This window comes from Panicum virgatum, chromosome 3N (assembly GCF_016808335.1).
Source record: "Panicum virgatum strain AP13 chromosome 3N, P.virgatum_v5, whole genome shotgun sequence".
Classification (NCBI taxonomy): Eukaryota; Viridiplantae; Streptophyta; class Magnoliopsida; order Poales; family Poaceae; genus Panicum; species Panicum virgatum.
The window spans coordinates 6,335,649-6,356,004 of NC_053147.1; the positions used below are offsets into that span (position 1 = coordinate 6,335,649).

General features: G+C 48.3%; 2 protein-coding genes across 4 annotated transcripts; both read right to left on the reverse strand.

Moving 5' to 3' along the window:
• Positions 1 to 552: 552 nt before the first annotated feature.
• LOC120663985 (serine/threonine-protein phosphatase 5-like) lies at positions 553 to 7,392 on the reverse strand. Of its 3 annotated transcripts, XM_039942942.1 has the most exons (14): positions 7,034 to 7,386; positions 6,439 to 6,586; positions 5,667 to 5,812; positions 5,087 to 5,256; positions 4,939 to 5,010; positions 4,673 to 4,823; positions 3,884 to 3,992; positions 3,667 to 3,784; positions 3,000 to 3,147; positions 2,585 to 2,833; positions 1,914 to 2,039; positions 1,651 to 1,751; positions 1,370 to 1,444; positions 553 to 981 (listed from the first exon to the last, which is right to left on the reverse strand). In XM_039942942.1, exons 3-14 carry the CDS (start codon positions 5,737 to 5,739, stop codon positions 922 to 924), a joined length of 1,452 nt encoding a protein of 483 aa, XP_039798876.1. In that variant the 5' UTR covers positions 5,740 to 5,812; positions 6,439 to 6,586; positions 7,034 to 7,386; the 3' UTR covers positions 553 to 921. The 3 variants fall into 3 exon arrangements, with proteins under 3 accessions (XP_039798876.1, XP_039798875.1, XP_039798877.1); XM_039942941.1 differs by lacking the exon at positions 6,439 to 6,586 and having other exon boundaries at positions 7,034 to 7,392; XM_039942943.1 differs by having other exon boundaries at positions 5,667 to 6,833.
• A 9,865-nt stretch (positions 7,393 to 17,257) lies between these two features.
• LOC120663987 (B-box zinc finger protein 22-like) lies at positions 17,258 to 19,415 on the reverse strand. Its single transcript, XM_039942944.1, has 3 exons — positions 18,949 to 19,415; positions 18,379 to 18,861; positions 17,258 to 18,174 (listed from the first exon to the last, which is right to left on the reverse strand). Exons 1-3 carry the CDS (start codon positions 19,273 to 19,275, stop codon positions 17,929 to 17,931), a joined length of 1,056 nt encoding a protein of 351 aa, XP_039798878.1. The 5' UTR covers positions 19,276 to 19,415; the 3' UTR covers positions 17,258 to 17,928.
• Between the last annotated feature and the right edge of the window lie 941 nt (positions 19,416 to 20,356).

A 20,356-nucleotide genomic window follows, 5' to 3' on the forward strand; every position in this document is an offset into this window, starting at 1 on the left:
GAACCATCAGATACTTCGGATATTCAATTCATGAACTCGCCATGGTCCGGAAAAGAAAAGCACACTTCCAGTATTGCTGGTGTAGAAAGGGCAACCTAGAGTGCTACCTTTGAATTGAAGAGATTTGGTTTATGTGCCGGCTGCAATCTAAATAAATTTTGCGCGCGACAAATTCCACCACGCTATTGCACATGGTTGAATTGGCTTAGGTCCCTCACCCTAACCAACAATGTCAACAAACAACCAATGTACAACTGCTGGGTGGAAAAATTTTGCAATCGACCAAAGGCGACACCAGTTTTGTCATCTAGTTGGGTTCGGAGTAGCATACATCAAACATCAGAGAGAAAATTCTACATAATCCAAACCATAAACACTAGCATTACTGCCAAAGAGGGGGACAAACGATAGAACTTATTTTTGCCCCAGTGCAACTGCCAGCCGGGCCCATATTTGTAGTCTTGTAGAGCTTGTGCTTACTAGAACTTGTTGAAAGTGAAAACAACTTACCGTCACCTCATTAACACAACGATGTAAAATGGCAAGACTGTGTTGGTCGCATACTTCATTAATTATTACCCATTCAGTTATCAAACCAAACTATGGCAGCAATAATTTCGTGCAACAAAGTGTAAACATGTGGTGAGAAACTTAGCCAATACATGAAGAGATAGAAAATAATGATTTAGCAATTTTACAAGTAAACTAGGATCTACTAGTGATCAAGAATGTTTACTAGTTCTTACAAGAGTTTGACAAAAAAAAAGATGTACCATTGTTGCGCATGAACAGCCGCATCCCTTCTTACATCACTTCATCTATTGTGCAAGGCAGCACATGTTCAGCAAACCTAGCAATCGATGGACTGGACGTGATGAACTCGCCACAATAAAAATTGACAAACAAGGTTGTTATCTTCTGTCATTGGAACATCCTGAGGAAGTTATTTGCATAAGCCATCGGCTTCACATCAGGGTGTGGCTGAAAAATGCATCAGCAGGCGTAAGTGCACAAACTCTCGATCATATATCCAGTAAGTAATCAGATCAGTGTTAGAAGATAGTTTTACAGGAGCAGAATAAAGGGATATTCAAAATGGAAATGAAGGGAAAAGGTAAATGTGTTTGTGGACAGTGGCATACTACATGACAAGTAATGACGTAGCATGTGCAAGTGTTTGGAAATCTGGCAGTTTCAAGCAGTGTGGCCACTTATAAGATGTAACCTGACAGTTCAAGTTCTCTTTCTATCCTTGGTCAGTTTGATCCCTAAATCATTTGCTCCTAATTTCTGGTAATACCCGCACATCCCCTAGTCATCCAACCTTCACTCCTATGATGAAGATACAAAAGAAAAGAGTAATACTCACCACAGCTGAGAAAGTAACGATATCAGGTTTCATTTCCGGAGCTGTGAACCGAATAAATGCACCCTTGTTGCCCATCTGTATCAAAAATGCAATTCACAAGATTAAAACATCATGCTTCAATAATAAATACATTTGACAGCATATCCACAAAATTGAACCAAAAAAACCTCTTGTTTGGCCTCCAGGAAAATAAATAAAGGGTATCTAGTAAACAAATAGCATTCCATGACATGACAAATGCAAATGGTAGTCCAAGCAAGCACAGTAACATAAAGTTATACCTGGTCACAATAATTAGGTGCAGAGAAGACTGTTATAAGCTTTCCATCATGTTCAATTTCATAGCCTTCATCCTTTACTTCATGGGATCGGACGATAAGATCTGGTAGCTCATCAAGAAAACAAAACATGAAAACATTTCAAATGAGAATTTCCTTCAGTAAATAAGATGCCATAAACTTGCACATATCATTTTATTCAAAGTTTGGATTTTGGAAGTAACAATGTCAAGAAATCGAATTGGCAATTCAACCTAACTACATACCAAGGTTATTTTCCTGTAAAAACTTCTTAGTCACATCTGCGCCAAAGGAAAGAGCAACACCACGTTTGCTTGGACCTCTTCCAAGCTGAGGCTGGGGATCACTCCATAGTAGTTCACACATTAGACCTGCCATAAAAAACAGTAGTAGCATTGTGTCATTGCCAAATAGCAAACAGAAAGATGGCATAGCACAATTGATTGGGGTCGTAGTGGGGGATCTAATCCACCCTCATTCATGTCCTAGACTTCACGTGGGTGTGCTTACCTTTCCCTCGGAATTAAACTCAGGTTAGGAAATAGCAGATGCATACATGGGTATGTTTACTGGTAAAGTGCACATAAAAATTTGGCTTGACTAATCGCAGATAATATGTTTCAACGTTTTGATATAACAGTGTAGTTCAGTCACTCCCAAGGGAAACAGGTATGTACATTGGGAATCAAGGTCATGTGATGCTGCAGTAATTTGACCAATAAATGGAACTTCACTATATCATCATAGTAGGTTCAGAAGATAGCAAAAGGAACTCAAACCATGGACATGGATAAGACATACACATAATAGCTAAATCAAGTGAGGGTGAACTGCCATAGTAATAAATCAGTCATGATATTAGCTGGAAACAAGCAGGTATCATCAGGCAAAAAAGAATAAAAAAAGGCAACCATACCTTCTTCAGGAGGTTCACAGAAACGATCAATGGACCTAATGTCTGAAAGCTTCACCCCATCAACACTGAAGAGTCCTCCATGGACTACAAAGACCTTCTTGTTGATGACATGAGCAAGAGGTAACCAGCAAAAGACTTCAGCAAATAGTTCAACAAATTTTTCGCCCAGCTTTGATCTCACTTCACCCTCAAAGCCATATATCTTGTTCATACTCTTGCTTTCATGATTTCCTCTTGCAAGGTACATAGCTGAAAAATTAAAAAGATCCCCACATAATAAAATATTATTACATCTACAACTTAACAGCTGCAATTTATCAACGGTTAAGACAACACAAGAACTACTGAGCTAACAATTTAACAAATTGCACAATGTTGATGAGTTCAAGCAATTAACAAAACGTGTAGAGAATACCTTTCGGATAGAGGCACTTGAAAGCAAAAAGGGTGAGTATAACTTCAACGGAGAAAGATCCTCTATCCACAAAATCGCCATTGAAGAGGTAAGGATTTTCTTCTGAGGGGAGCCCATTGAGTGCAAATATGTTGAGCAAATCGAAGTACTGCAAAAAAAAAAGAAACAAAAGATTAAACATGCCAATCAGTATAGCTCATGGCAATAGAAATTTTAGCCAGGCCAATTGAAATACGTATCATTATTTCATTTGTCCAATTCCCCTCGAGTACTGAAGAACTTTATGATTACAGTGCAGTAATGTTTCCTTTGTTTTTTCCTATGTTAAGTTTTAGAAGATGACAAACTTTCCTTTCTCATTTTATTATTCTATAGGGTTTCAAGAAGAGACAAAACATGGTCCGAAATTGATCTACCTTATTTGGTGCATGTTATCTTTTATACAAGCAGTCTGTTTGTTCATTTGTAGGTGGTAACTAATATCGAAAATAGGCGGTTTAAAAGACAAATGAGTTAAAGAGGAAGCATGATACAACTTAATAGAGTGATGTGGTCATCTTGTATTCTTCTCTTAGCAAGTATGCACAAATCTAAAACAAGAAATAAAAAGAACAGAGAGAATAAAATCTATATGACCCTTCAAATGATGCACCCGAAACATAAATACCTGGCCATGCACATCACCACAAACTGTAAAATGCCCACCATTTGGAACATCCACATCAACAAGTGAAGGCATCGAACGCAACAACTCCAAGGTTTTTAACACAATCTGATATGCATATCTGCATTGACAAACAAGTTAAAGAGTAAATGACTAAGGGAAATGATGAAGACAACAAGAAACATGTAAAGAATTCCCAATACCCATTATGTGAATGTACCTTTTATGTATGCATTTCTGCTTCTTAAATTCATCCAACATTGCTTTGACAAAATCTAATGTTATTTCTTCACCATCAATTCTCGGTCCTGCATACTGTGGCTCGACTTCTGGCAAATTAAAAGAATTGAGAACCTTAATAATGTGAAATACACAGACAACAGTTATCCAAATAAGAGAAGCCTCCACCGACTCAAGAAAGGAAAGCTCAAGCAGCACATGCTACATACACAAGTAAACCTGGAATTCACAGAAGTAGAACTAGAAAGCCAAGTTGCTGGAGCATCAAAATGCATGGGCACTAAGAAGTCAGAAGTAGGTATATTTCTTTAATAGAAGTACAAAACGATGACTGGGCAAAGCCCATCTCACTTATTCAAAGGTGCAAGAGCAACATTTAATCACCCGTGCACATGAGACAATGCATTTCATTTTCAACCATGACAGCTGAAAATCTTCACGTTTACTTTCTACCTATTCATTCAGTACTCTCTCCTATTGGAGCCACATTATTGGAAAATGCAATGCCTTCTTCAATAAGGCTAATACAGGAATCATGAGTAACCAAAATCATATAAAGGTAGTGAAGACAGACTCAGCAATGCCACCTAAGCACCTTTTTGCATTATTTGGGGTTATAAATGAAAATCCTGCAGAAAATTGCATTTCTTTTACAAAAACACAATCGGCATGTACAACTCTAATCTATGATTCAACAAACACAATTGCATGTGCTAATAGCACATGACTCAAACAATATAGTGTATCAAGATGATTGTAAACCAGATACCTATGACATGGTAGTCGATAGAATCTGCCACAGAGCGCCTCTCTGCATCTCCAACGGAAATCGCTTCTTCAAAACGAATTTTTTGGACAGCTTTCTCACATTCTTTCAACTTTCTTGAAGCATCTGGATCATTCGGACAGATTTTTTTCACCTAGGAATATAGTTTTTTATTTATTCAGGTTTAGGAGGACGAACCAAAAACAGCAAAATTGACTACTAATATCTATTGGCAGTCCAGGAGCAATAGGCACAATCAGTTTGCTAACCTGTTGAAAATCCTTGAGGGCTTCCTTGAACTTTCCCATGGCAAGATATGCTGCACCACGTCTATAATAACCCTACACAAAGAAAATTTCATTAAACACAGAAACTAGAAAAACAAATAAGTCAGCAAAAGGTGGCAGCATCACTTACTTTTGAATATCTAGGATCAATTTCAATGGCGTTTGTAGCATCCTGCACTGCACTTCCATATTCTTCTAATTTTGTATGTGCAAATGCACGGTTTGCCCAGTAAACTGCATTCGAACTGTTCAGCTCAATCGCTTGGCTGTATAGTTCTATAGCCTGCGAGAACTTGTTTGCTGGAGAAAATAGAGCAAGTAGTAAGCACCACCAATCAGTCAGTCACTGAGCGTAAAGAAGATATGGGATAACAGCCATAATTTATTTTTGAAACTTTAATGCAAATAAAGAAACATTCTCTGTGTATTTAAGTTAGTGGGTCAATTATAAGCCATTTCTAAATTTAGAGCAAGACTTAGCTAGAAACCCTAACATGTCTCTCAACATGTTTGCCGCCATTCCAATTGCATAGAAAATTGTCAGCCACCATAGAATTAATTTTTGCCCAATTCAGTAAGGTACTCAAAGGCTATGTTGTTGTTGTTGTTGTGCAGTAAGGTACTGAGAAACAGCTTTTTTAATAATGATAATAGACCTGCATCTACATGGAGTGTGAAAGTTAGGAAAGGGAGGTCAAGTTAGTACATACCCTTGAAGGCCTCATTTGCCTTAAGTTTCAGTTCCTCAGCCTTTTGCACATCTGAATTTGCAGTAGTATCCATGATAGTTATTATCCTTCAGCTGTATATCAAAGGGATAACTTCATATGACGACTGTAAGACCTCTGTCCACACACTAAATTTGCAAAAGGAAAAGAGTTAGTGGAGAACTAATGAAATTCAAGAGTATCCAACTATAACTCACAGATTGCTTTAGCACATTTTCTAGAAACTTATTATTCATATTTCATGGCAGTAAAACATCTCATAAATCCAGCATTCAAAATATGCACCCTGAATTCTAAGCACACATACGACACTATGACACATACATACCAAAAAGTGGAAAGTAACAACTTCATGAGATCACAATGTTCCTAGAGATAGGAATTAGAACTACTGTTGCTACTTATTCACTTAGAGAGCAGAATGCAAGAAGGTAGTCAGTGGTCACATGATGATAAACCAGCAGCAAAGAAGCACAAGAAACCGACCTCACAAAATTCTGCAGCATAAAAAACCCCATGCAGCCCTAACGGAAACATCTATCTCCTAGACCAGCACCATCACAGACTTTACCCAGTCACACCGGGTCCTAACATCTAGTCCTGACATCTCACTTGGTGTACATCCCAAATCGTCTGAACAAACCAAGATTAAGTTAAGATATCACAGGCCCAACCCTCAGATCTCATCCCCCTATTGATCAGCTCATTAGAGGCCCAACCATTCATATCTAATCTGAAATCTCGGGTCACATACCTTCAGATAGAACCAAGTCACCAAAAATAAAGGGGGCAACAGCTCCACCTCTTATTTACCCTTGTAACTTCTAACTTGTATAGTTGCACTCACAATTGGAGTTCCAGACCCAAGTCGAATAGGCACCAGCTATTCTAGGAGCAATTACCTGCTTCACTTCAGGTTGTTAGCTTTACTTGGTATGCACTTCCCTAAAATTCAATGCACATCAGATTCCCATAAAGTTGCAGTGCCTTATCATGTACTCCCTCTATTCAAGGTTACTCCAGCAAGAAACATAGGGGTGTCACTGTTCAACAGCATATCCATTGGGAACACAAGTCACGGGGTTTCGGTATCCAGAACCCATCAGCGTGGTTAAACTCCGCAGAAAGGGGATATCTTAGCACAATAACCTAGCAACCACACGTCCGCACACTATCAGGGGCGAACCTAGCATAGGACACGGGTGTACACATGTACACCCGATAATTGTTGCAAACAAAATCGAAGCTAGTAAATTGTAACTGGATCAGATCCGAATACAAATAGCTTATATTAGGTTTGGGGTGCTCCGCTTCGCACAGCAGGAAGGGAAGAGAAGGGGAGGGCATACCTGATGTGTGCTCGTCGCCGGCAAAGGGCCCGACGAAGACCGAATTGCACAGCCGCTCACCCAGTCTTCGCCGCCAGGAAAGGAAGTAGGACGACCAAGAGAGAGGAGAGACCGAGAGAGAAGGGAAACGGAACCGTGAACTCCCAGCAGGCACGCGCTGCGCAGTGCGGATTGCCGCGGCGGTGATGCCGGCGCCAGGCGGTGAAGGGGAGGCCGGGGGCGGGAGGGGGAGAGAAGGGGCAGCTGGCTGCCGTAGAGCTCGGCGGAGGGTAGCGGCGGCGGCAATGGAGGGGAGAGGGCCGTAGGAAGCAGCGCGCGGCGGCTGCTGGAGCCGGGGAGAGGAAAAATGAGGGCGCTAGGGTTCAGGGTCCAAAACACATGGGTTAAATTAAAGGGTTAATTGGATCTATGTCATTACAATTTTGCAAGTTTTCTAATCTGCCATTACAATTCACTTATTTCGAACGATGCCATTTCAATTCTTATATTCTTTGAGACATGTCATTTTATACGTATTTGATGTCCTCGGACCCACCTGCAGGTGCCCATATTACCGTATAGACCAAAATGCCCCTGCTGCTACGATTCTCTCACTCCGCTCGCACAGCCGGCCCCACATGTCATCCCCTTCCTCCGAACGCGTCGCCGCCCTTGCTCCGCACGCGCGACGCCGTGCCGCGCCTCAGCCCCTGCTCCGCGCCGCCACCGGGCCTGAGCGCGCGGGACTCCGCAAGAAACAGTACGCAGCAGCGGCGACGGCCCCGGCGGCCAAATCCCTCACCAAATCCAGCACAACACAGAGCTCGCTGGCGGAGAACGGGTCGAGCGGCCGGGCGGAACCTCTCCCGAGGGACAAGGTCGTCCGGCGCCTGCGCGTGCTGAGGCAGCCAGCCACATCCTTCGGCGAGGACGACGCCGCGCGCCCGCGCCGCCTCCACGATGTGCTCGAGGACCTCGCCGCGATGGCCGACGTCGACGCGGCTCGCCAACCCCCTCCCCGCCGCCCACAACCGCGGCTGCTGCACCTGGACGGCAGTCTCGGTCGGCGCGGTGTGACATCCCGAAAAATCAACCAAATTAAGACATGCGATAAAAATATTTATTCGCAAAACTTTTCGTCGTTGAGCTCAAAACCCTCATAAACCCCGAACCCTATTTTCCGGAATCTCTCTCTGTTCCAAGTGCCCGATTCCCAACCCCCGACCGCTTCCCTGTGGCCTCGTCCGCGCGCGCACGCGACGTCGCGCGTGGCCGACCGGCGCCGCGACCGCGGCGTGAATCTCTCCATCTCCCTCTCTTTTTTCTCTCTCTCTTCCCTCCTTTTCTTTTTCTTTTTCCATTTTCCATTTTCTTTTATTTTCTTCTTTACTTTTCCTCTCTCCTTCCTTCTCTCTCCTCCTTCTTCCCTCTGCCGCGCATGCACCGGCCCGACCCCCCCTCGCCTCCCGCGCGCGCTCGCCCTCGCCCCGGCCGCTCTCGGCACCCTGCTCCCGCACGCGCCCGCGCACCCCGCCCTCGCCCCTGGGCCGCGCATCCCGCCACGCCAAGCACGCCGCTGCCCCACTGCATGGGCGCTGCTGTGCGCGCACGCGCACACGCATGCAGCCGCTGTGCCCCACGCTACGCCGCTCGCCACCGCCTGTCAACGCGCGCCGCATGCGTTCCACGCGCCCCCAAGACCCCCCGTTGCCACCTCCGCGTGCCCGCGCCGCTCGCCGAGCCGTGCCCGAGCCGCAATGCCGCGTGCCCCGCCGAGCCCACGTGCGGCGCCCCGCTTCGCCGCCGGTTGCCCTGTGCTCGCATAGCGTCGCCTGCGCCGCTCGCCACCGCCTGTCAACGCGCGCCGCACGCGTTCCACGCGCCCCCAAGACCCGCCGCTGCCACCTCCGCGTGCCCGCGCCGCTCGCCGAGCCGTGCCCGAGCCGCAACGCCGCGTGCCCCGCCGAGCCCACGTGCGGCGCCCCGCTTCGCCGCCGGTTGCCCTGTGCTCGCACAGCGTCGCCTGCGCCGCTCGCCGCCTGCCCGAGATGTCCCATCGTCCTGTGCCCGCCTCGCCGCCCGCGCCGCCACGTCACGACACGAGCAAGCGGCCGGAGCTCCATTAATGGCGCCCCGCACCGCTCGCCGGCCTCCACCGCGTCCCGCCAAGCCTCCACCTCCTTGCCACACCTATAAGTAGGCCTCCCTCCTCGCCTCCGAGCTCCACAGCAGCCTCCACCGCCACACAGCCTCCTCCCGAGCCACCAGCGCCGCTGCCAGGCTCACCTCTGTTGTTCGCCGCCCATCGCCATGGACCGACCTCCTCGCTGTGCCCCAGCCCAAATCGAGGTGGGGAACAGGTTCCCCGAGACCCTCTCTCCCTTTTCCCCCTCCCCTTGACCGCCACCAAGCCTCCAGCGCTCCGGCCTAGGACCGCCGCCACCTGTTGGCCGCCGGCCGCCGTGGCCAGGGCGCCTCGGGCCATCTCCGCCCGAGCCGCGGCCGGGGATCCACTCCACGTGCTGCCCTCTCCCTTTTCCCTCTCCTCCCGAAGCGCCGTCGAGCCCCGGGCCGCCGGCCTCAGGCCGCCGCCGGAGCGCCGCCCCTCCCCTGTTTTCCAGCGGGGGAAGGAGGAAGAAGGGGGCATTTTTGCCCGGACACCCCTGCTCCTTTTCCTTTTTAATTAAGAGCCCCTCCACCCTTTTGCCTTTTTGCAAAAGAACCCCTGCTCTTTATTATATTCACAAATAAACCCTTCCACCATATAAACTTAATACTAAATAAGCCCTTACACCTTTTAGTATGCCACAAATATTTCTAGAAATTACAACTAAGTCCTTTTCTATTCCAGACAATTTACAAATGAGCCCCTGGTTCCTTATTTAACCCTAAACCCCTCTCTGACATGTCATTCCATGCGCCAAACAATCTCCGATCGACCTAAAACTTTACCACGCCTTTCCTAGCATAGTTTTGGCCATGCCATTAAGAAACTGTCCAAAGATATTACTTCTATCTCCATATCTTAATTATTTCCGATTCGAGCTCAACGATAAAACTTTTATTTCTTTTTCTTGATTGTGTGTTTGTTTGTATGCGTCGTAGACCACGGTGTGAACGAAGGAGAGCCCATTGACGAGCAGTACTGGGAGCCAGTGAATGAGGACCAGTTCCGCGACCCCGAGCCCGAAGGACAGTGCTTCGACCAGGACCTCCCCGAAGGATTCGAAGACGGCAAGTTCAATCCCGCCCTTTGATGCATGTTTTGTCCTAGTTTTTATAAACACAACCTATTGGCATGTTCTATAAAATTGCATATGTTTTGCTTGCTGAAAACACGGTTGGATAGCCACCCCTTGATTTGTTATAACCATTCCTTGACCACCTAGATTAACTTCTGATTTTGCTTGGACGTTAATCACTGCTAGAACGCTTAGAATCTCATACTCAATACAACTTGTTTTATAAAGAAAATGTGTGTGTGGGAAGGGATAAAAGTGGATTTTTTAGAAAGATGAGTTTAGACGGGATGGATGGCATTTCTGTGTGATTTGCCGTTTGGTGTGCTTGTGCCTGTGTGGCAGAGCAAGGAAGGGAGATATCCATCTTGTCACCACTAAGGACCGAGTTGGTGTACCATCTCACCTAACTCCACTATCGTGCAAACCACTCGACCGTTGTATGGGCAACGGCTTAGCATAAACCCCACTAATTAGTCTGATTACCATCAGGAGAGCTGAGAGCAACGGGTGATCAAGGAGAAGGGATTAGCTCTGTGTGACTTATGCCCCGGTTAGAACCTCTGTGATAGGTCAATAGCCCCTTGGTGCATCCCGTGATGGCTAGTCAGGTCTAGCTAAGGTGGGTAATGGCTTTGTTGGGATCTGCACCGACACTAAGGTGATCGAGTTGCGGTACCCTGCTTGTGGGTAAAGTTGCACACCTCTGCAGAGTTAAAACATATTCGAATAGTCGTGCCCACAGTACTGGGCGAGTTACGGTGTGGTCACATAACTAGTGTTTACTATGGGATGGGTTGGCGTGAGTTGTTTTGGAAATGTGTCCGGCAGTTGTGCCGTGTGCTACGGCGGATGAGGAGTCCGGTAGCAGTCTTAAAACTTGGATCTTGTGTGCATCAACCCTTTGTGTTACTCGATACAAGAAAAACTGGTTTTGGAAATATTTGCTTTCAGATGAACCCCTGCATAAAATATTGCTTTCCGCAAATCAAACCTTAGTCTTATCCTTGATTTACCCTGTGCATTATATTCTGTTTATACTCCCTCCGTGGGTGTGGTTGGACTTGCTGAGTACGTTTGTACTAACCCCATTCTTTATTTTTACAGAAAAAGATCCAGACTTTGTACCCGACGACGTTGAGTAGGGGTACCGTCCTGCACCCAGCCTTGCCTGTGGATTAGGGTCACCCGCAGGAGATACCGCATGGCGCAAGACTCTGATGACTTTCTTTTTATATTTAATATCGTTGCGTGTGTGTGGATTGTAATCCTCGCGATAGTGGCGCTTCTCTGCTCACTACCGCGGAGAGTTGTACGGTAATGAACCATCTGATGTAATAAATGTGTCATCAACCTACTCGGACTGATGTTTGTAACACATTTAAGTCTTCTCTTATGAGGGGACGCTTCACGCGGGCACCTCCTCGAGCGTCTTGGGCGCTTCCGGCGGGACCTCCGGCGGCGGCACGTTGTCGGCGTGCTCCGACGGCTTGTCTCCCGGCGGCGGCGACCCGTCCACAGGCTCGTCGTAGTAGAGCAAGATGTCTAGCGCCTTGGCGTGCATGCTGGCCGGGTCGTGCACAGCGAACTCGAGGCGCTCGTGCCACTGCAGGTTGAGGTTCCGAGGCACGGCGTACCCTGCAGAAGTCCTAGCCTAGCAACCTCCGGAATCCAAGTCCAAATTGACCACGAGTCCATCGACCACGAGACCACAATTCCAAAAATCTCTTCCCATTTCTAGGCTTGCCGTTGAGATGGTCAAAGCGCGCCACCGCCACTGGAAGCTGGAAGAATGGGCGGAGCAGGGGAAGCAGGGGATGGTGAAGAGCTCCGGCTCCGACGCCATGAGTGGAGCAGGGGAAGCAGGGGATATGGTGGAGTGCTCCGGTCCCACGCCATTGCTGTCCGCGCTTCTGCCCGTCGCCGCGTCGGGGCTGCCTCCTCGTCCGCCGCCGCAAGCAACGGCGGATCCCGGGCCCCGCCGCCGGCCTACTACTCCGACCCGTTCGTCCCCTGCAACCTCCTCGCCCCGGCCATTGCCAACGCACTCCTCACCGCCTACGCCCAGTGCGGCGACCTCCCCGCCGTGCTCGCGTGCTCCCACCTCACCATATCTAACTCTATATCGCCGAACCAAAAAGAGGCCTCCTAACTCTATTTCGCCGAACCAAAAAGAGGCCTCCGGGAGCCCCTCGACTGCTTCGCTAGTCATTTTGCGCCGCGTGTGGCTTTTATCGTGCAAGGAAAAAAAATTACCGCACAGAGGCGCCGAGCATGTCACCACGAAGCAAACTCCGGACGGACCCTCGCATGCGCCTTACGCACATGATGGAGTCGGACGGCCACCGCTTACTCGCTACCTGTCAGGGGTGACGTCCCTGCCTCTCCACCAAATCGGGGACATGAGACCACCCATCGCTCAGATCGCGTTGCCTTCCTCTCCTCTTCTCGCTGCTCCGGTCGGATGAGCCTCTCCCAATCCCTCCTCACCTCCATCCCTCTGCTCGAGCCTCATATTGATGTCCTGGTGAGTCCCCCCCCCAATCTGTGGCTTCGCAGAGTGGCCAAGCATGGCTATGAGCCTATGACTGGTGAGCACCGGTCAGCCGTCACCTTCTCCGCACGCCATCGCCACCACTGCCATCATGGCCCTCGCGGAGGGACTGCTTGGATCAGAGATGGTGTCGCTGCCCTGAGGTTGGTGCCATCCCAATCAGCCTCAGCGTCCTCACCTATGAATGTGGCCGCAGTTCTTGGGGAGCCCAAGCACGCCGCCGTGCGGTTGCCTTGCTGGTTGTTCTCTCCCTCCCTCTCCCTCTCTCTCTCTCTCTCTCTCTCTCTCTCTCTCTCTCTCTCTCCCTCCCTCCCTCCCTCCCGTCCAATCTTTGATTCCTAGATGGCTGGGTCTATGGAGCTCCAGCGCTATCCCCATTTGCTGGGTTGATGTGATTATTTTACTCCCCCCTCCCCCTTCTTTCTCTCTCGACACATTTAGCTAGGCTTATATAAATTTATTGCCTTAAACTTTACAGATACTTCATATTTCCTTTGATCGATTTACATTATCGTGTTAGTCATATACACTAAATTTTTTCTTCGTGTTACAAAATATATCTGTGCCTTCTGAATGGAGCCTGAAAATATGCTTATATATTATCATCTTGGTTGCTTTTCAGCATATAGCTCAATTTCTTTTTTAAAAAAGATTGCAGGAGCATCGTTATAGCTCTCTTTCTTCATGAGATGTGTTTTGTTTCTTACACGTTATGCAGTGCATATGGGCAAGTCATTCCCTGCAGAAGTGGATTATTTGTTGAGGAAATGTTCCTGGACATGGTCAAATGAAACACATTACACATGACTGAACTATATTTCAATGTTAAAAAGTTCAGTTTGATGTCATTGGAAAGGTCAGAATTCTAAAGGATGCGGGCTTGCTGGTTTCCGTAGTTTGGTAGGCCTAAATTTCCTGATAGATTGGTGATTGAAGTGTTATGATTATTGTTTTTTGTTAAGCCAATATTCCATATTAACATTTAATAATTAAATATTGTGAATTTGATTCAGACTTGCAAGTTTAACTTTGGTTACATCAATGTGCAGGTACAAGGCAAGGAGATGTACAGAACTGAAAGCTGCTTCCTTTTCATATTTGGTGTAAAATTTAGTTGGTGTGTTAACATAAATTGAATGAATTTTGCCCATTATTTTGAGTAGTTATGTTACCAACGGTAGCTTATTTAAGAATAGATAAAGTTAGTATTATAAAACTGTAGCTCTTGAACATCTCATGCACCTTCCTGTATCTATTAAGATGCATATTTATACCATGTGTTTTATCAAATTACATTGCTGATTCTACTCTTTTTTCTACATGTGGCTGTCACAAAAGAGTAAATGTGATGTGCATACATGAGGTCCATGCAGTTTTGTCAGATACCAAATTTGACCAGTTTTGGTCTATATAACTGCTTTTGGCGCAGCTGGCCTATCAACATGATAACATTCAGGATCCACCATATCTTGCTTTAGTCACATGAGAGGTGTATCAATTTTTTTCTTTTGGCAAATTATATTTTCTTGGAATATCATCTTGAAGACAAATAAGCATTTACTTCCTCTTATTTGTCTCAGCCTGGACTTGAGTGCTTGCAAAGACGTGGGCATATCTTCAATGCCTTTTCACATGAGAGGTGCTATGTTTACTGATTATAATGGATTCAACTGCAATGCTTTAAGATAGAGATCATGATGCCAGTGCTATAATTTTCACATTCAGTTATTATCATTATTTTTGTGCACTTGGCAATATCATCATTATGATTTTAAGGGACAAAGTGCTTATGGCCTATTGACAACTGATTTTATTTCCAGTGGCTTCCTCCTGCACTTACAAATACTTTTCTATAGTTCCAAAATGATTTTATTTCCAGTGGCTTACTCCTGCACTTGGTAGCTCCAATCATTTTCTCCCCTGCACCACTCAAATATCAAATACTTTTCTATAGTTCAAAAGAGCTTGATTGCAAAACTGTGTCAGGAAGGTATGTGCACATTCTTTCTGCTTGATCTTGAGTTTTTTCATTACAAGTTGGTATTTCCACTGTGTTACTATGTGATTGAAGCAGCTTGCCATTCCAAAATACAGAAAACATAGGGACAAATTTTCCATTGCTGAAACAAGTCTATCTCCATTGTTAATTTGAATACTACAGTAAAGTTTATCAAACAATGGTTTGATCCTTGCTTATTTGATTTAGTTGCATTAGCGTGTTTATTACAAGTTTACATGTGCATTGTTGCATGTTCAGCAAAAGTAATTCATGATCCGATGTATCACTTGGACAAATTTAAATGACTTATCATTTTTTAGATTGTTGTATATTTTCAGAATATATCTGTAGTTAGTTTAGTAGATTTTGTTGTTACTGCAAATTCTTATAATTTCTACTTAGGTTATCTCATAAAAATCTCACATTTGTTGCGGATTTCTTTTATCTATATGCTGTGTTGGTTGCTGATTGGAGGCAAAAAGTTTATGCTTCGAGATAGTTTGGCACATGTACCTTTTATTATGCTTCATATCAAATTATTTATGTACGGGTGTAACAGAAAATGATCATTTGCAGTATTTTTCCCCTATTTGATATAGCCATCTATTAAGTTTGACGGAACTATAAATATACCTGCTATATATGAACAAGAACTACCACATTTATTTTCAATAATACAAATTAGATTTGTTCGTTGATCATGATAGTATACTTACTGCATAGACCATACACATCTTTCCTGTAGGCGCGGTGTTAGCGCGCCAATATTGCTAGTATTTGACCCGTTCCGGAAAATTCCAGAAGCGGGACGCAAGCAGGAGGGTTTGTTTCCACCCATTTTGCCGAGATTTTTTAGCCAGAACCTGTATTTGAAAATTTTGGTATAGATCTAGCAGTTACCATATATTTATTATTAAATTCTGCTTTTCTCTGTTCTAAATTGTAAGTAATTTCAATTTTAAAATATATTAAATTTGATCAAATTTATACAATAATGTAATGATATTTATGATACTAGATAAGTATCATTAGATTCTTATACTTTCATAATATATCTATTTGGTGCTATATTTTTTGGTGCTATATTTTTTGTGATCTTTTCAATAATTTTAGTTAAACATAAAAGAATGAGAATGCGAACCCTTAAACTGAGTCCAACAAAGAGAGGCAAAATGGGAGAGGCATTCCTCCATTTGCCTCGTACACAGTAGATGCACCCCGCACGCAAAAATCGTCATCTCCAACACACGGATGCAAAAGCAGATGCAACCCGCCGGCCGTTCCTCTCGCGCGTCGCTTGTGAAGGGAGGGAGCAGAGGCGTCGTGGCGGCGGCGGCGGCGTGGCGCCCTCCTCCGCCGATTCGAGCTTGGCTCGGCGAGTCCTCGACGAGGAGCGCCCGGCGGGGCCAGGCGGTGCAGGCGAGGCGAGGACGAGACGAAGCGAGGACGAGACGAGGCGAGCGGCGGCGGCTCCCTCCTCCCTCGCCACGCTGGCCGAGTGGTGGCACGGCACGGCGCGGGCGCGGGCACGGCCGTGAGGTAGCAGGGGCTCCGGCGTCCTCCGCCCCACCTTCCTCGCCGGCCCTCCGCCTGGGTCCGGAGCGGCCGGATCCGTGCGCTCGGCGGAGGCGGTGGGGAGGCGCGGCGGTGCCGTGGCGGCGGTGCAGTGCGGTGGCGAGGCCGCGGCGGAGGCGATGGCGAGGCCGCGGAGGAGGAGCGCGGCGGCGTGTCCCGCGTCTATGACCGCCTCCCTTCTCCCTCGAGCGCGCAAGCCACTCCATCCCTGGATCCGCGCCGTCTGTGCTCCCTCAGTCAGGTGGCCTTGCCTCCTTCCCTCCCTCTCTCGCCGCGCCGGCCGTCCGCAGCCTCGATCCGGCGGCACGGAGGCAGAGCCATGGCCTCTAGTAGAGGCGGCGGCCGACGGGGCGGGAGCAGTTGGCGGCGGCCGCTGCGGCGGAGGGGGGCAAGAGGGGGTTGCGCGCGGCCGCTCGATCCGCTCGATCTCGACGCCATGGCCCCGCCCGACCCCGCGTCCTCGACGGCCCCGCATGGGGCGCCGCCGCCATCGCCGGCCTCTGCTCCCCAGCCCTCCTCGCGGCCGGCCTCGTCCCTCCTCCCTGTGCCCGGAGCTCCCTCCTCCCCCGGCCGGCCTCCCTGGCCCCTCCCTCTCCCTCCCCTGCAGATGCCTTTGAGGTGAGAGGCGATGCAATTTTGCTTCGTCTCTCTCCTCGAAGGCAATATGCCTTTCACGGTTGCGTTCTCTGTTGGAGGAGCTCTCTTGTGTGCACAGTGCACTGGGGCGAGGCAAAAATGCTTTTGCGTGAGCTGTTGCAGTCAATCTTAGTATACGTGATATAACATAGCTCCCTGGAAAAGGTGGGTAAAGAATGTATGGATAAACCGGCCTAGGACAGAAAGAGTTCGTGATGTCCCTATAGACAAATACATTTCAGTTTTTTCAAAAGTTTCGACATTCAAATTTATTCAATTCATTCAAATCTTAAACGGTTAAACCCTCAACAACATTTTATCTCTTCTCGTTCTCTCTCTGCCACCTAAGCGAAAAGGTGAGGTAAGCATCCTCATATAGATAGGTAATGTACAATCATCGCCAGCGTCTTTAATTTGTTCCACTGATGGAACATACCCACTGAGATCAAGCTTTGAACGGACAAGAAAACGAAGCATCAGCATCAAATCTTCTGTTCCTGGCACTGTTCCAGCTATCTGTTTGGGCTTCAGTTTCAGACCTCCATCGAGAAATCAAAAGGCTAGCAGTTTCTTGATCGTTCCATTTCCATCGTCCGGTGTTCGATTCGATGCGCCACCAGCTGCCAAACACGCACACAAGCTCAAATCCCATTACTCTCACCGTCACCACGGATTGACGATGCTCGATGCAACGTCAACCTCAACCACCACCATCCTCGCTAGTACTCACTATCTTCTCTGTTCCTAGCTAGATTAGTTGAAGCATCACCATGGCAATGAAGCTTCAGACGACAGTATGACACCGCACCCAGGATCTGGTCAGTGTTCTACTGTCCTGGATGCAGCAGCTGCAATATGTTGGCTCAGCACAGCAATTAGCTGCCGGAACAATCATGCGCATGGTGATCCCGCGCTAGCGATTCCTCTGGCGCTTTGCTCCTGCGGCGGTCGGGAAGCTGTCCGGCACGAAGGCCGTGCTGTCGGGGCCGCCGCCGTGTTGCCAGTGGAGCCCGGAGGCCGTCGGTGGGGAGGGGAGCTCAGGCACCGACCACTGGATCTCCGGCACCTGGCCGAACATCTCATTGGCGTCCCGGTCCTCCGACGACGAGCGGTAGTACGGGGAGCCTCCCGCGCTGCCCCCGAGCTTCCCGCTGTCGGCCTGCCGGTCAAAGCAAACACGAGGTCAGATTTCAGAATGCCAGACTAATTGCAACTTGCAAGGCCACTAATCCTAATCGAACGATAAAGATGGCATCTTTGACTGCCAAAACACCATCGATGATCCTCCTCTTAATCAAACACGTGTCGCTAAAAAAAATGGCACCATCGGTGATCAAGTTAAACAGCAGAGGTTGGCGCTGACCTTGGAGGTGCCGCTCTCGCCGAAGCTGAAGCCGCCGTTGAAATCGCTGACGCCGCGGAAGAACTCGCCCAGGGGCCAGTCCATGATCCCGCCGGCGACGCGGCCCTGGCCGGCACCGAAAGCCGGCGCCCGCGGGCTCCGCTTCGGCGTGGCCCGGCTCCCCGCCTCGGCTTGGCGCGGAGCAGGGGAGCCGAACTGCTCGTTCACGGCCGCCCAGTCCTCGAGGAACCCGGTGACGCCGGCCGCCCAGCTGAAGTCGCCCTCGCCGTAAAGCGGCGGGGCCGGGTCGCTCTTGGCCGGCGGGGGCGGCGGCGGCTCCGGCTGCTCCGGGGCGGGGTCCTCCAGCTCCTGGCCAACCTGGACGCCGGTGAGCAGGAAGCGGCGGTGCGCCGAGACGAAGGCGTTGGCGGTGTGCACGGCGACGTCGCAGCTCCGGCAGAGCAGCGCGCGGTCCTCGAGGCAGAAGAAGTAGGCGTCGCATTCCTGAACCCGCAGCGGAGGCGGATCAGGCTCAGGCCCAGTCCGAGAAACGAAAAGCATCTCGAGGGCAAACAGAGATGGAGCACGCACCTGGCATATGTCGCACTTGGGCGGCGCCACGGCGGCGCTTTGGCCGCCGGGGGCGAGGAGGGGCAGGCGCTGGTGCTTGCCGGCCAACCGGTTGGCGGCGTGGACCTCGCGGTCGCAGCGCGCGCAGAGGGCGGCGTCGTCGGCGCAGCAGAGGACGCTCGCCTCCGCCGCCTCGCAGGCGCTGCACAGCACCTTCATGGGAAACGCCGCCGCCGCTTCTCTCTCGGTGTCTGGGGCACGCGCCAACAAGGCGCGAGGGGCGAGGCGCGTGGGCCGGGCTGGGAATCGAATGCCAAATCGTCCCAATGGCTGCTGGCTTTGCGGCATGGGGGGAGGGTGGCGGTGCGGTATTATGGAGGCGCGCGGCGCGGGGAGGAATGGGAATGGAATGGATTCGTGGCGTGGGCGCGGTGGAGGGGACGAAGGGGGCGACGTCGCCGGCTCCTGTTCGACGAGGCGTTCGAGGCCTGATGGCCGCACAAACACAGCCCGCCATCAAAATCGCCACTTTTATTCGATCATGCTCACTGACGAGTGACAAGTACCAAAGAAGATAGATTGGGACTACTACGGGCACAACACAGTAGTATATTGTGATAACTTTTCAATGGGTGAATATGCTCATACTTTGCAAAATGTCTTCTTCACAGCATATATATCTACTACCTGGCCTGCAGTGATTATGATAAGAGGTGGTCAAAGTTGGGCCAGCGACAAGTTGGAGGCTAAGAGCAAATGTAACTGTTGCGCCGCAAACTTCTTCATCCTCCATGGAGTCTGGAGACCCTCCATCACCTCACTAGTTTCTATAAAACAGGATGTAGTACACAAAAAATCGTCCATTATATTAAAATGTTAATTTGAGTCCACCCTCTCTACTCTCCAGACCGCATCATTGTTGATGTGTGACAGCCACGTCAGCTGGCTTGCGGCGCCTTCTATCTCAGGCCAAACAAGTCGCTGCAAACCATAATCACTCCCATATATATTAGCTAGTAGCAATATAGGCTAATAGCCATAATTTCTTTTTGAAGATGGAGCAGTAGTAACCCATAAATTACCTTGAGATCCCTCCCTAGCTTTCACCAAATCTCCTTAGACAGCAACGGTGCGGTGCACATGCATGCGTGTAGTGAAAAAGTGGTAAAAGGCACAGCGATCATCACTGCTCGGAGTCAAATTGTGATTTGACATGGAATCACGGCAGCCAATATAATGTAGCTAGACAAGATTAGGCTGTGGTGGGTCGAGTCATATCGACCTGTATATTGATCACTTCTGCTAAAAAAAACTGTTTTATCAGATCACTTGATCCATTATTGTCTTACAATCACATATAGGAGTATAACATAAACAACCAGCTACTTGATTACCTCAAATTTTAAAACAGATTCCAATCATAAATAAT